The 16,022-nt window shown below is 43.5% G+C and overlaps 1 protein-coding gene across 9 annotated transcripts in view; it reads left to right on the forward strand.

The window, feature by feature from the left end:
* The window catches only part of PTPN3 (protein tyrosine phosphatase non-receptor type 3), a 1,752,022-nt gene that overhangs the window by 744,342 nt on the left and 991,658 nt on the right, over positions 1-16,022 (forward strand). For all 9 annotated transcript variants that reach the window (XM_085606835.1, XM_085606836.1, XM_085606837.1 and 6 more), the window contains one exon: positions 15,003-15,072. In XM_085606835.1, coding sequence (XP_085462961.1) covers positions 15,003-15,072 — 70 coding nt within the window. The remainder of the gene's footprint in view (positions 1-15,002; positions 15,073-16,022) is intronic.

Genomic DNA, 16,022 nt, shown 5'->3' on the forward strand with positions numbered 1-16,022 from the left:
TGCCACCTGCCTTCCATCACATGTCGGAGGATCACTTGGCCCTTCTCCATCAGAAAGTTACAGCTTTCTTGGCCAAGGGAGCCATCGAGCGAGTCCCTGTGCCAGAAGTAGGTTGTGGTTGTTATTCCCACTACTTCCTGGTACCCAAGAAGGACATAGGCCTGCGTCCTATCTTGGATCTCAGGGACGTCAACTGCTTCCTCCGAAAGGAGAAGTTCAAAATGTTGACCCTGGCTCAGGTCCTGTCTGCCCTCGACCCTTGAGACTGGATGGTAGCTTTGGACTTGCAGGATGCCTATTTTCATATCCCCGTCCTTCCTGCTCACCGGTGTTAACTACGGTTCATGGTAGGCCACAGCATTTTCTGTTCACCATGCTCCCCTTTGGCCTTACCAGCGCCCATCGGGTGTTCATGAAAGTGATGGCGGTGGTCGCAGCTCATCTGCGCAGAACAGGGGTTCCAGTCTTCCCCTGTCTCGACGACTGGATGTTGAAGGCGAGCGCACCCCTGGCAGTCGTCTCCCACCTCCAGACTACGGTGGACCTCCTGCATTCGCTGGGGTTCACTATCTACGTGCCAAAGTCACACCTAATTCCCTCTCAGAAGCTCCTTTTCATCGGGGCGGGTCTGGACACAGTGCAGTTTCGGGCCTATCCTCCCGAGCAGCGAGTCTGGGATATTCGGGCTATGATTCCGATCTTTCAGCCTCTAGCCCCGGTTCTAGTCTCTAAGGCTGCTGGGCCTCATGGCCTCCTGCATCCTGCTGGTGGACTATGCCAGGTGGCATATGCGGGCTCTGCAGTGGGACCTGAAGTTCCAGTGGGCACAGCATCAGGGGAATCTTTCCAATTGCGTCCAGACTCGGAGGGCACTGCACACCAATTGCAGTGGTGGTTGACGAACCAGGTTTGGGTCTCCCTTCCCCAACCAGAGTTCACAGTGGTGACGAATGCATCACTTCTGGGGTGGGGCGGCCACATGGGGGAGGAGGATATCAGAGGCCTTTGGTCTCCGGCGGAGTCCGGGCTCCACATCAACCTCCTGGAGCTCCGGGCGATTCATTCTGTCAAAGGAAGAGTAGTTCAGGTGTTCACGGACAATACCGTCCTGTGGTATTGCAACAAACAGGGCGGGGTGGGGTCATGGACCCTATGTCAGGAGGCACTTGCTCTCTGGAAGTGGGTGGAACATCAGGGCATATCCCTAGTGCTTCAACACCGGGCGGGTTCCCCGAACGCCGGTACGGACGAATTCAGCCGCCGGTGCATGATGGATCACGAATGGTGTCTTCACTCGGAGGTGGTGCAAGGTCTCTTTTAGCAGTGGAGAGAACCTTGGTTAGATCTCTTCGCCACCGAAGTGAACGCACGTCAGCAGTTCTGCGCATTGGAATATCAAAGGCAGCACTCGCGAGGCGACGCTTTTCGTCACGAGTGGAGTTGCGGTCTTCTATACGCCTTGCCACCTACACCACTTCTGCCCAGAGTGCTGAAGAAGATCAAGCGCAATCGGGCCCAAGTCATTCTTGTGGCTCCAGTCTGGACACGAAGAATCTGGTATCCCGAGCTCTTGACCATGACCATCGATCCTACGATCAGACTGCCCCTTCGGGAGGATCTTCTGTTGCAGCAGTAGGGGACGGTCCTCCAGCCAAACCTGTCCAGCCTCCATCGCTTGCGTGGAGATTGAGCGGCGACAGTTGACAGCTTTCGACCTTCCTCCCAAAGTCTGTAACGTTATCTTGGCAGTCAGGCATCCCTCCACCAAAACAGTATACACCTGGAGATGGAACAAATTTGTGGCATGGTGCGCAGCATAGGCTGCGGATCCCCTTTTTGCCCCTCTTTCAGAGATTCTCCTCTTCATTCTTTCTTTGGCCCAGCAGAGCTATGCTCTGGGCACTCTCAAGGGCTATCTTTCGGCCATTTCGGGCTTTCTTCGCCTTCCAGATCAACCTTTTCTTTTCAAGTCCCCTATTGTAAATAGCTTCCTTTAGGGCATTACTCACCTGTTTCCTCCTATTCCTTTCGTAATGCCCCAGTGGAACTTGAACCTTGTTCTGACTTCCCTTATGTGCGCTCCTTTTGAGCCGCTACATAACTGTCCTCTCAGACGTTTGACACTCAAAACTGCCTTTTTGGTTGCCATTTACCTCTGCTCGCAGGGTGAGTGAGCTTCAGGCTCTTTCCTAGCTGTTCATCCGAACAAGGTTGTCCTTCGCACTAGACCTTCCTTTCTTCCCAAAGTGGTTACCTCTTTCCACATAGGACAAACCATCACTTTAACCACCTTCTTCTCGCCCCCTTCTAAACAGAAGGAGAGGCTTCACTGTCTGGATCCAAAACAGGCGCTTTAATTTTATCTGGATCGCACAAAACAATTCCGGGTGGATGATCAGCTCTTTGTTGGATATGTGGGCGCCAAGAAAGCTCGGGCCATGCAAAAACAGACCATCTCTCGAGCCTTCAGTAGGGTTGTGCGCCCTTTCCACCAGGGCGACGGCAGCCACTACTGCTTTGGGACGTGGAGTCTCCCTTCATGACATCTGCCAGGCAGGCACGTGGGCTTCATTGCACACTTTCATTAAACATTACTGCCTGGACAGCCAAGTCCGGAGAGACGGCTTCTTTGGCCGTTCAGTTCTCCAGTACTTTCTGGTGTGAACTTAGTTCGCAGACCCACTTCCTGGGTTGGTATTGCTGGGGTACCTATTCTAAGGTTAGGAATCCATAACTAATAGTCTCTTTCAGATGAACAAGTTACTTACCTTCGGTAACGATATTTCTGTAAGAACTGACTTCTAGAGTAAGGGACTCCCTTTCAGGGCCCTAGTTTTGTGCACCAGTGGTCAGTGTCTTGCATGGCTCTGTGCTTCTAGTGTAGAATGTCATGTAAAGAACTGACGTCCGTGTACAGGGGCGATGTCTAAGTAGATACTGCAACTTAATTCCGGTGATCACGATGCCAACGACGAACGCGGAGTCGACCGACGCGACCTACCGACGCGGAGGGGCACTGTTGAAGAAAAAAATTCTGGATCCAGTCTGACGCCTGGGGGTAATTTCTAAGGTAAGGACTCCATAACTAATGTACGTCTCGTACAGCTATTTCATTACCGAAGGTAAGTACATTTTTTGTTAATACCAGCTGCCATTTCAGTCGTCCCTAGGTCCGGAAGTAGATGAGGCAGTGAAAACCATTGGTCTAGCAGTGAAATTATGAGATAATTTGCGAATAGGTTGAGATTGTGTTGCTTCTGTTTCAGTTGTATCTCTTATTTCCTTTGGTTCTTTGTTGGTACTACCAAAAATTCTGGATAACATGAATAGGTGTGTGTTTGGGGGGGGGGGGGGTGGTGTTGGAACTCTTCCCGGTGCTTTTTGGTAGTAAAGCAATGCAGTTGTGTCTTATGAAATTGAGATTTATAATATTAAATTGCACATATGTAGGCTCCACGATGTAGACTACTGTTGTGATGTCAAGATATGCATTTATAGAAGTATATAGATTTACAGGTTTTTTTTTTATAACTAACTTAGTTTATTTATAATGTAGCACAACGGCAGTGTAAACATCCATTGTGGTCATCACGTGTCTGCTTTTAAAAGCACCTTCCTAGAGCATTTGCAGAGCCTCTTGTTTCTTGGTGTTCTCAGAGTTTACTCTCCACCTGCTATGGCAGCTCTCTATGTAGGCTATCTAGTAAGAAGCCCAATGGAGGTTTGATTGTGCAAGGATCCATCTTATTTTTAGTGAACTCTTAGCTAGAGTTTGGTGATAGCAAATGCAAAAGCTTTACTAAGGAAGCTAGTTGTTTTAAGATATAGGATGCCTCTGGTTATGAGAGAGTCCCTCAGTTCAGCTATTATGGAGGACCACTCTTGTCTGTGCTCCTGACCTGAAGCTCTCTTCCGATGCCATCTGTGGTGAAAATCAGGCCCATGTTCACAGAAGACTCAGCTGTCAAAACACTGAATAACACTGCCTGGCAGTACAGTTCTGGCATTCCTGGGGTTCCCAGAAGGCACAGCCAGTCGTATCTTTTCTGTGCTAACAAGTGATTCACTTTGAGCTTGCTTTAAAACAGTTTCCTTCACATATGCTGAGTTGAAGACACAATACCTGGGTCTCTTTCCTAACAATTTCTGTGATTGTATTCCTAAACCTATTTCAGCGTTGCTGCAATTTGCACAGTTAGAGAAAGGCAGATATTGCCGGAATCTGTTTCTCTTCTTAGTTCTAGCAATGCTGCGAAGGCACATTCTTTTTTTAAGATAACTATTTCAATTTTGTTCATGTACAAAGAGAAAGTGGAAAACCCTTCATAAAATATTAGTACAATATACTAAATACTTTTCACAGTTGTCCCAGGTTCCAAATTATAGTACCACAGTGGTAATATAATTATTTGTGGTAAGACCATTATTTAGTACACCCGTATGAACCCTACAATATGTTTCAGTCATCATTATTTAACAGCAATGTCCAGCATTTTATCAGCTTATTCATAAGCTTTCCATTACCATTGACAATAGGGCACTACCCCTGTCCCATGTAGTCTGCAGTTTTAGATTATTTTCAACATTGATAGTTGGGTCTGAGGTGAGGTTTCTTCCTCAGAAGCCATGTTGGTAAGTAATGAATTATTTGTATTCCACCGTGCCTCTAACTCTTACACAACCTTCTCATTTCTTCTAGACACTTTAAGATGCATTTTGTCAGGCAATACCTACTCCATATTGTATCTTAGCCAAGCTTCTGTACTTGTACCATGTGGTGCCAGCCTTCCAATGGCTATAGGCTTTTTTGCCAATACCAACACTAGTTGTAAGAATATATATTGAATTTCTTAATGTTTTGGTTTAGTGATGATACCCAACAAGCAGCTTCCTGGTAAGAGCGTCACTTTTACTCCTATGACTTAGTGAGCCACACATGTCAGGTGAGGTGGAAGAAAGAGGGACTGTCTTGTTTACATCTAGGACATTCAGTTGGTCTACAGGGGTAGAATCTACCTAGCTAGATTGGAGTTACGTATGTGCGTTGAAGATAACTAAACTGTAGCAATTTGAATGTTTCATTACAGGAGACTCCATGTGCTAAGATACAAGCCACTTTCCAGTTTGAATCTGTGATCGGCTCTCCAATTTCCCTTTCACACGCATCGGACTCCTGAATCTGGGTGTGCCTCTACCTGCTTTTAGGACATTATATATCAGGGTGCAAGATGGCATCCTGTGCCACATGTCAATATGGCATCAAGTGTAGTAGTAACAGGAGGTGCATCGGGAAAAACAGTCCATATCTCCCTACTTTAGCGGCCAATTTACGAAAGTGGAGAAACTGGCTGGGTCGCACCCCGAAAGTATCCTCCGCATCCTGAAAGGTATTAAAAGCCACTCATGGGTATAAATCCCCCAGCGTGTGATGGCCCTGTCTCACCAAAAGAGTATTGACATGTTCAAGGCTATATGCTGAAATGGATGAAGGGCCCAGATATCCAGGTCATGAGAAAAAGAGGGTCGCTTCAGGGTTCCCTTTACTGTTCGTTTCCAGATCGTGCCAGTCTGACATATGATATATTGTGAAATCCCGAGAACGTGTTCCCCTCTCATGAGAAGGTCTAATAATGCGGTGTCTGTGTGTTCCCCTGAGCAGTCGCTAAACCCTGTTATTCTCTGATGAGACCCATTTGGCTGCATGCTGAATGTCCAGAAGTCATAGCCCCACCCCTCAACCAGGTTGCATTTTAATGTAGACAGGACTATCCTACTGCGTCAAACAGCCAATAAGAAGGGTATCAGCATGGTGTTCAGTGTTGCGAATGTGGTAGAGGGTAATGAGCATAGGGCATTTTGTAGAGCGTTCAATCATTGTTGGAGTAACACCATTTTTGCAACGACTATTCTACACATAATCCATAGTGGTAAAGTGATCAAGAAGTTTATAGATGGCTGTAATCCCTCTATCACCCTCTGATAATGTAATTAGATTGCTGTTCCGGTGCTGTTGTCACATAAATGCCCATGTATCTGAACTTGTCAGTTTCCCACTTAAGTCCCAATTCTGGTAATAGCTGCTTCAGAGTCTGATAATGGGAGTGAGATTAGGATAGTTTTTACCTTGTTGACCCTAAGCTGTTGAGCCAAATATTTATAGACAAGCCATAAACCTAGATACTAATTATCTGGCTAACCTCAAGTAAAATACTGCATCCTCTATCAAGTTGGTGGAATCTCCCACCTTGATTCCATAGCTCTCCAGTTCTGTACGGACCCTGATTGCCAAGATCTCAAGCGCTAGGGCAAAAAGCAGGGGCCACAGAAGGCACCCCTGACAAGTACTGTGTTGAATGTCACAGCTTTCTAAAACTGTTCTGCTACTCCGCACACTAGCTATAGGATCCATGTAAAGTAAACGGACGAGCCACAAAAAGCTGGGTCGAAATCCATACTCTAAAGGACCACTAATAAATAATCCAAGCTAACTGTTTTGAAGCCCTTTGTTCTAGTTCCACCAATCCCATTGAAAGCTCTTTATCATGTTCGGCACTGGAATGTAACTCATAGGTAAGCCTATGGATACTTATTGCCATTCTTTTAGAATGCTTAAAAGAACAGTCATTCATTTTTGGAAATTTTAGGACTGCGATTGATTTGCTGCAATTAGATCAGTCCCTGCTCTTTACCTTATTGCCATACCAATTAAGGGCCACCCTGAAACAGGCCACTTTGGAAATAAGTTTCACAAGTGATAGGGAAGCTTGCACTTTGAAGAGGGGTATCCATCCGGTCATTGATACCTGTGTGATAAATAAAGTCCAGGCATATATTTCTTGGAACCTGCCACATGGAGTGCGCTGTTTCGGGCTATTATTGAGGCAGGGTATGCTCCCTTTCAATCATTTATTATCTAAATGGTATTGTTCATCGCCGATCTGTAATTTGTGCAGTAATGGCCTGCAAGATGTTAATCATGCATTATTTATTTGCCCAGCATTATTATTGTGTCGGCGAAAATGGATGAGACCAATGTGTCTACAGCTATCTATTCTTTTGGCCTCAGCACTAATTGATTCTCTTTATGAGCCGCCAAATGAAATGTTCTGTCATAGAATTTTTTACTTTTTTAAGTGTTTTCTAAACATGTACTAAGGCTCATTAGGTATGTAGGGAGCACCTGCTTATACTTGTTTTTCATTCGATGTCATTTACCACCTATATTTTTGCACTATGGGCATGAAGGATATTTTTTATAATTTTGTACCGTATATTATATTGCTATGTTTTAATCTGAAGATTTTTTTTTATATTGTTGGATTCCGCTTAGGACTCGCTGATGTCTTGTCGGGTAGGAACATTTTCTGTTTAAATGTTATTTGCAAAATAGAATCCTTATTATTGTGTTGTTGGTTTTCCCAGTTTATGTGGACCTCCATGGAGTTACTTAATCAAAAATAAAATAAATTGAATTGAATTGATTGACTATCCCATATAGTCCCCTATTCCCTCTTGACTCTCAGGAGTTTCCGCTATCCATTTGGGGCAAGGCTGGTCTGTTGTGGCATGTTAGCTAAGGTGTCCTTATGATCTTTAAAGTACAGTTTCAGCTTCTTCTTAACACCATAAACCTTTCCTAGACATTTTACCCATGGGACAGCTTCCATAGCATCCCATTAATTTGCCCTGGTGTCAGTGGTACTCCAGCAGCCCTCATGGTAAACCTTGAAAGAGGTAGGGCACCACTTTTGCGCCAGTTGATCTAATATACCAGGGAGGAAGAGAATGGTTTGATAAGGGAGGTCAGCTCTTATACTGAGGATCTAGGCTCACTGAGGGTGAGAAGAATTTTGTCTGCATGCAACAGCAACTTGAATCAACTATTATTCATCCCCTTTATGCTGTCTGCCTGCCTAACGGCTGGTGTGAGAGGTTCAGGCTTCAGTAGAGGACATCCTTGTCTTGTAACCCACAAGATAAAGTATCCGAAAGAAAGCCTCCGCAGCCAATCTGGGCGATGTACTTAGTATGATACCATTCTACCTTAGTTATAAAATCAGTTTTCAGGGTCCTCCATAGATATCTCAATTTGACATGGTCCAAGGCCATTTCAGTTTCTAATGACATTGCCACAGTCTTTTTTTTATGTCATCGTTACCAGGCCAAAGACAATATGAGAACAATCTCTGGTGGTTTCTAGATTTGCTGCATGGCACGAAGCCCAAATGGGATTCATGTATGAGGCTTGGAATTACTCATCGTAGCCAGTTCACCAAGACTTGCAATAGACTTTTCACCTAGTAGTTGATGAGAGAAACAAGTCAGTAACTGGTGCATAGTTACAAGCCTTTGTCAGGTTGTGGTAGAAGGCTTATGATCAACTTGTTACATTTTCTATATGATTTGGACCCCTGAAATGTCACAGAGTACTGGGTGATCTGGTCCTTATTTATTTAGTAGTATTCCCCAGGCAGAAAGCTATTATATGCCTTAGTTTACTTTAGATGTGTAATCACTTTTGAATTTTTTTCACCACGATTTTCCCCTCTAACATATGCTATATATATACTTATAGTACTGGGTGAGGTACACCCCGCAGAAAGTTTTACTCTGCCATGTTTCGAATGGTATATGCATTTGAAACAGGTTCAGACGATTCAGTCATTTAGATAGGATTGGAAAGATCCTCATCAAAATCACCCTAATTTCAGGGTTTGCTATTTGGGCTTCACTTTGTCTGAGTTCTGAAGCCAGCTGTTGATCAGCTTTTTCACCTTGTTTGTAACGGCTCTCACCAAAGCCTATGGAGGGTCAAACTAAGGTCATATGTTTCTTTTCTGATTACCTCAAGTGTTTTGAAGATGTGTGATCATGGTAAGCCTGGATCACTGTTATAATCTTAGCTCCAAGAGCAAGTTGGTGACCACTCAGCCTACATTTGGCAAAGCCCTGCATCAACAGACAATATAATATAGCTGCCTATAATATCTGTGCTAACATGGAAGTATCCCTGTTCTGGTGAAAGTTTGTCCTAATATGTAGGTAACAGTTCTTGGCTGCATATCTATACTTAGCCACATTCATCCTCAGCCCCTTAGATGAGGATGGAATAGCACCCTGTTACTTCAAGTGGGATCAATGAGTGGTCCTAAATTCCACCTTATAGGATAGCACAATAAAAAATTACTGACCGGAACAAATGTTACAGGAGGAAATAGTCTGTTCTGGACCAGGAAATGCGGGCACTTGATAAGAAAGTGTTGGCCATATCTTTACAGTGAGTGATACCCTAATGCTCTAGCAGGCTGTGATGCCCCATCAGATGAAGCTGTAGAGCCCCTGTCACTTCCTTTGGACCTGTCTGGTGGATGAGACAGGCCCGGTATTAGGCCCAGGGCTATGTTCCAGTTGCCACTAATGACCACCAGCGTAAATATATATTCAGCAAAGACTCCAGAGAGCGACATCAGAAACTATGACAGTTTTCACTTTTGCGTCCATCCAAGTTTTTCTGATAGTCTGCTGTAGGAACTTTCTGAACAGAATAGGCATTCCACATCGCCTGGATTCAGTTGGGTCAGAGAAGCATCGGACGAGGCCGTGTCTCTGCATATGACACTACTGCGGACTACTCTGCCAACCCAGTTTCTCTATTGCTTATTGGATTCCACCATGGAAAGGTGTGTTTCCTGTATCCGAGCAATTTGTGAGTTGTAATTGCAGTATATGCAAGTTCTTTCTTGCGCTTAATGTGGTGGGTTAGGCCATTGAAGTTAAGTGACAACATTGATAGAGGCTTATGTCTCACTAAACGGACCCAGCCATTACATGATAAGATGTGTTATTTTGATGAAAGGACGTTCTGTCATACAGGTCGAATCAGCAAGGAATTGTTTACTCCAATACTACTCAATTGAATATCGTTGATCAAAATGAACACCTAGACCTAGGGCTAATGGGTTGGAGGAGATGAGTGAAAGAATATCAAGTGTCATTGGAGCTCTCACAAGTGGTATTAATGGGAATGAGTTCCCGATGTCAAGACTACCACAACACAATCAGATCAATTCTCAGGACTGTACTCACAACTCTGAATTCTTCCAATATAGGACCCACTTTACCGTTGCAGCCATACTTACAAGGTTTGAGGTGCAGCACTCTGGAGCCAGAGCAATGTAAGCCATGCAGTGTTTGAATACCCGTGAAAATGTATCCTATTTGCTACATTTTTCAATTTCTACTATTTAAAGGTTCTTCACTTCTACCTTTATGGGGACGTTGCAGATGTGAAACCCAACTCTGAAAACAGCACGGTGACAAAAACTTTGTATTGCTGTCAGACAACCATGGGATATCAGTACAGCACACTGTACCTTCAGTCTTGACCCCTGATTGGTTGGCTTTGGTCTGTTGAAGACAGTAGTAGTCAGTTGTGAACGGGCATAATGGCCAATGGAAAACTGGAGGAGTTAGACTAGGACTTGTGGCAGAGGGTCTGCAATGATTAATACGACTTTTCCTTTAAAGGTATTCCCCTCCTTGAGTTATATGGGCTTATCAATCAAAAATTGATACATGTAGTTAACATAAAATGCACATTTAGTTTGTTTTTCTCTATGTAAAATGATTATCAATTTTGCTTGAATGTATTCACAGTATTTTATCAAAAAGTGTACTGTTCTGTTCTACACCAACTGTTATTGATTCCTGGAGAGTTTCTTGAAGGTTGATAACTACACATATATTGTTATTATTCAAAAGAACACAGTCTGGCAGAATGAAAATAAGTAATAGGACTTTAGGCCACTCTTTTAATTGTTTATTCTGAGAGTTTCCACAACAATGAACTAAGGTTATTAAAGCTGAGCAAAAGAAGTGAGGGGGAAGAGGTGCCTTCACATTCTGCATGGCCAGATGACAGTGTGATTGGCCATGCAGAATGGTATCACCCATTCTAATTGAAGGCTACCAGTGAGAGGCATTCAGCCTTTTCTTGCAGAGCTTATCATCACAGCTGGCCTTGCACAACGAGAATAGCAGGCTCGGCTTTTGTACTGAACAAAAGCCTTACTGTTTAGACAGATATGCAGGTATGAACCATCTTGGAAACTCAAATTAGAATTTACACTTTCTGCAGTGGTAGAATTGGCTTTGTGTCTAAAAGTAGCAGAATAAGTATAGAATTGCTGTAAAAGTACACAGCAAATATGGTGAAATTGTTCCTGTTATTTCACGCTTTTAACAAATATTGCTGCTTCAATTCTATTTGCCTCTATTGTGCTTACAATTCATATTGTGTGCACTAGGATAGGGTTTTGATTTTAAAAATAAATCTTTTAAGATGTGTACATCGTTTTCTAGTGTTATTGAGTGTGTTCTTGAAAGAAAAAGGGTTTGAGGGTTCCACTATTTAACCATGTAATGTCTCATGGGTTTGATTCTTACCTGAAACACATCTCACTCAAATATTGCTCAGTGAGTTATGGGGTAGTTGCACTCCAGTTGTCTTTCTGTTAACGTTTTAGTCCTTTAGGTCTGTGCTTCCCTTGGAGGGCCAAAGCATTTTTCACCTGCACTTTGTGCTCTGATGTTTTGATGATGTTGTGCCATCAGCAGAATAAGAAGTGCAAACTGAGATCAGAGGGTTCTAACTCCCATCAAAACACAACCAGCACCTTCCCTTTGGGTTAATATGCTGGGCACAGCTCCAATACATTCTCACAGTCTGCAAGAGCATCTTCTGGACATGACCAAGGTTATCGGCACACACTGAAGGCCTTGTTCAGGGCTCAATGAAAGTACAAACCTGGCTATAGCTAGGCATGAGACCTTGGACAGAAGAAAAGGCGTGGCTCAGGGAAAACTGTAGGACCAGGCTTAGAAGCATGTTTGTTACACAAGTAACTGCTCAGAGACATAGCCATTATGCACATTATTACCTGGCAAGCATGATGCTACTAGTCTGAGTTGCACGTTAATAGTTTATAGCATTACAGGCAGTCTCAACACTTACGGGATTAGGGTAATATACATGGGCACATAAATAATGCACATCTAGGTACAAAGTCATGAGTCCCATGTCAGCGTCTCCCCCAGTACTACACTTAGTGGAAAAATAAGGTTGATATCTCTGACCCCAAACTGTACTATTAGAGAACTCCTCTTAATGCACTCGCAACTTCAGAACACTGACCCAGCCATCTCTAGCTTCCAGTGCGCCCAACTGCGCCTTGCAAACTCACAAGCCAAATTTTTGCAGCAACATAAACCCCAAATATCAACTGTGGCTGTGCTCTTCTGAACAGCCTATATGCACTAAGTTGCTGCTCAAGTGGTTTATGCATAATATGCCATGCAAATATTGACAAGGAAATATAACATTTGTAGTAAAATTGGTGGCATATATGAATAACCAGAAAATAAACATGCTTATTTACAAGAATGAGCTTTTTCCCTGTTGACTTTGAGGGCTTTTTCCTTTTGAATTTAGACTGTCATTGAAGCACTCTCAGCTACTCTTGCAGTTCAAATGTAGGCAGGCTGCATCAGTATCAAAATTCTGCTTCCAGGGTCTATGTAGAGCGCTTGAGTCGGAGCGCGTAGCAGTGGATGTTCACAGCATGTATAGTAGACATTTATTATTTCGCTAGCTAGACCCGAAGGCTTCGGATCAATTCACATGCCATGCAGTAGCATCCATTGGAGGCAAGCGGGGGGATCCAGAAGAGCCACAGTTGACCCATGTCCCCAAAGCACCACCAAATGTGACAAGACAAACGGAGATCCCAAAGACACATATATTTTTGAATTAAATCTCTTTAGGAATATATAAACTGTATTGTTCTACAATGGATACGCTAGCTGCCTGCTACGAAGATGTCTGTCTTTTGTATTCTAGCTGTTTTTTTAACAGGCGATGTCCACAGGAACTTACATTTCCTCTCCAACACACGCACAAGCTGTTCTACGGTTCCCTCTGACTAGTTTCTTCAAGACGGACACATGACTCTTTCAGTCTCCTGTTCTGTCCCGACGCCATTCCTCAATGTGTCCTTCTGTGTGAGGCCACCTCCACATTTTGAATAATGTCGGGGTTGGGCTCTCTGAAGCCTTTAAAGGCCCCTCCCTATTTTGTGCCATGGGGATAGTCTCTCCTCAACCTGTCAGGGGTGAGTGAGTGGGTGTGCAAGGGGCTGTAATGGTGAATGAGAGGGTGAATGAGTGACTGTATGGGTGAGTGTGCGGGTGTGTCAGTGGCTGTAAATGGTAAATGAGAGGGTGCATGAGTAGCTGGATGGGTGACTGAGTAGGTACATGTGTTTGTAGGGGTGAGTGACAGGGTACTTCAGTGGGTGGATGAGTGAGCGGATGTATGGGTGAGTGAATGGTTGTGTGGGAGGCTGTATGGGTGAGTAAGTGAGTGTGAGAGAGGTTGTATGGGAGAGTATGTGCTTGTCTCAGTGACTGTGTATGTGAGTGAGTACATGTGCTAGTATATGTGTGAGTAAGTGAGTGAGTATCTGTATGGGTGAGTGAGTAGGTATGTAAGTAGCTGTATGGATGGCTTTATTCAGTGTGTGAGTGGCTATACAGGTGTACGAGTGGGTGTGTAAGTGTCTGTATGACTAGATGTGCGAGTGGCTGTATTGGTCAGTGAATAGGTGCATGAGTGACTATATATATATATATATATATATATATATATATATATATATATATATATATATATATATATATATATATATATATATATATATATTTATATATATTGGTTGATTAGTGGCTGTATGAGTCAGGTGATGTGTGAGTGGCTCTATGGATCACTGAGTAGGTGTGAGAGCGTTTGTATGAGTCTGTTAATGGGTATGTCAGTGGTTGTGTGGGAGTGGGTGTATGAGATATTGCATGGGGGTGGAAGTGGGTGTGTGAGTGGTTCTGTGGATGATGTCATCTGTGTAGTCATTTGAGATGTCATCAGTGTTGTCCCTAACGTTCCTCACCATAAGATGTGTATATCTTAGACAGCAGTGGTCTCTAGATCTTATCAATGTTTTGGGACATCTCCATTTGCATATAATTTTCCGCTTTTCATCACCATACAGATGTCCATGCCCATCTCCCAGTCCTGTATTCTTGTACCTGTTTCACTCCCTCATTTGTAGGCAATGTCTCTTTTCCGCTATGACAAAACCAAGGTTTATCAGTATGCTTTTATAGATTGTTCCGTCTGTGTCTTTCAATGTCCCCAACAGAATGAGGTAATTGATATTAATCGTACCTTGGTATTTAAATAAAAGCAGTCATTATCACCAAGATCAAATGTATTTACTGTAGTGCCCTTGCATTGTATACTTCCTTTACATACTGTCACTATATCTGGAGCCAGCCGCAGCGCTTGGACGGGAGACTGTGCGCAGGGCCGGCCGGTGACGCTGTGCATCTGGAGGCAGTTGATTTCACACTCTGCAGCATACATGTCTACTATGCTTTTATCTATTTTGTGAACATTTGCTGTTGTGGGGCGCTGTGACTCAGATGCTCTGTATAGACTAGTTATATACCTCTTGTAGACGTTATCACATTACATGAAAAGCGCTCTGATACCTTCGGGACTAGCTAGCGCTATATAAAACTCAAATAATAACATAGTGTAAAAAGTTTGGTTTTTCGTTTTTTTCTGTATTTCCGTTTCTGTAAAATATATTTTTTCCTTTTTGTTATTGCTCAGTTCATATATTTTGTGGGGGCTTTCATTATAGGAATAACTGTTGGAAAACCTATGTTTATGTAAAAACTACACATTAAGTATACACCATTGTCTTAACGTTGTGTAATGACTACACTAGACAGAACAGACCTCGCTAATGAATGATGACACTGCAAGATTACAATCCACTGCTATGTTTATCCATTACCGTTGCCATTGCTTTATGAATTTACTGCTTACTTTGCTTCTGGTCGCATGTTCCTGATGCATTTATGTGGATTTTGTGTTTTTGTAGGATGAATATTTTAAAAATCTCTTTTAAAAGGAAACGTTTTTTTATACAGCAACGACAAAAAGGGAAACATGTAAGTAATGTAATTTCATTTTTTGTCTCCGTTGATAGTATCATACCTGCTGTGAGTGTGCCTTGCTAATGCTTTCATGTTGCAGAAAGGAGAATAGTGTCTTAATGGTTTGCTTGTTCACTCTCCTGCTCTTTAATACCTTGCCGTTAGCTGCTTCTGCTTGTGTTGCAGGCGGTGCTTTAAATGGGAAAAAATAAGTGCATGTACTCATTGAAATAAAGCTGTCTCAAGTGGGCGGGGCGAAGGGCAAGATGGGTTCATACATAACTTCTGTACCAGTTGCAGCACATATCAAAACACACGAGAAATGCGTTTATGTCTATAAAACAGATATGTCAAAATGACGAGAACCTCAAGACATAGCTAAAGATGTCCGCCACATCCATTTATCTGTGTTGATTCTTGCTTCTGTAGGAGCTAGAACTATTATTACCCCCTCATCTTCTTCCTCATCCCATTCCTTACTATCATGAGATTTAACTCCATGGACTCCAAGACATCACAACCTCCCAGGCCTTTTTTCACTTTCCATTTAAAAACTGTAGCACTCCGTTAAAATCCCTCCTCTACACAAGCACTTCCTGTTTTTTAGGTCTCGCAGACCTAGCGCTGGAGCGCGCATGTGCTCCTCGCTCTGTGAGGCTTATTGTGGTAGAGGAGATTTCAGAAGGGGACTTGAAGCCCCGCCCATCATTCCCATTGGCTGGCGTCATCATTTATGCTAAACGCTGGCCTCTGATTGAAAACGAGGCTTTTTGGTTACCGCCTTGTCTCCTTCACGGACGGCCCATCCGGACTGGATCGTTTGCTTGCAGCGTGACATGGTTGGCTTTATCTGGTGGGTGAGCACTATTTAGTGTATTGACAATTGCGGCTACAAACGAGCGGCTGCCCTTGCTGAAACCGGCCTCGCGCTGTTCAATTTTAGGATTGCGTGTGAAATACTTTGT

This window comes from Triturus cristatus, chromosome 5_2 (genome assembly GCF_964204655.1).
Source record: "Triturus cristatus chromosome 5_2, aTriCri1.1, whole genome shotgun sequence".
Lineage (NCBI taxonomy): Eukaryota > Metazoa > Chordata > Amphibia > Caudata > Salamandridae > Triturus > Triturus cristatus.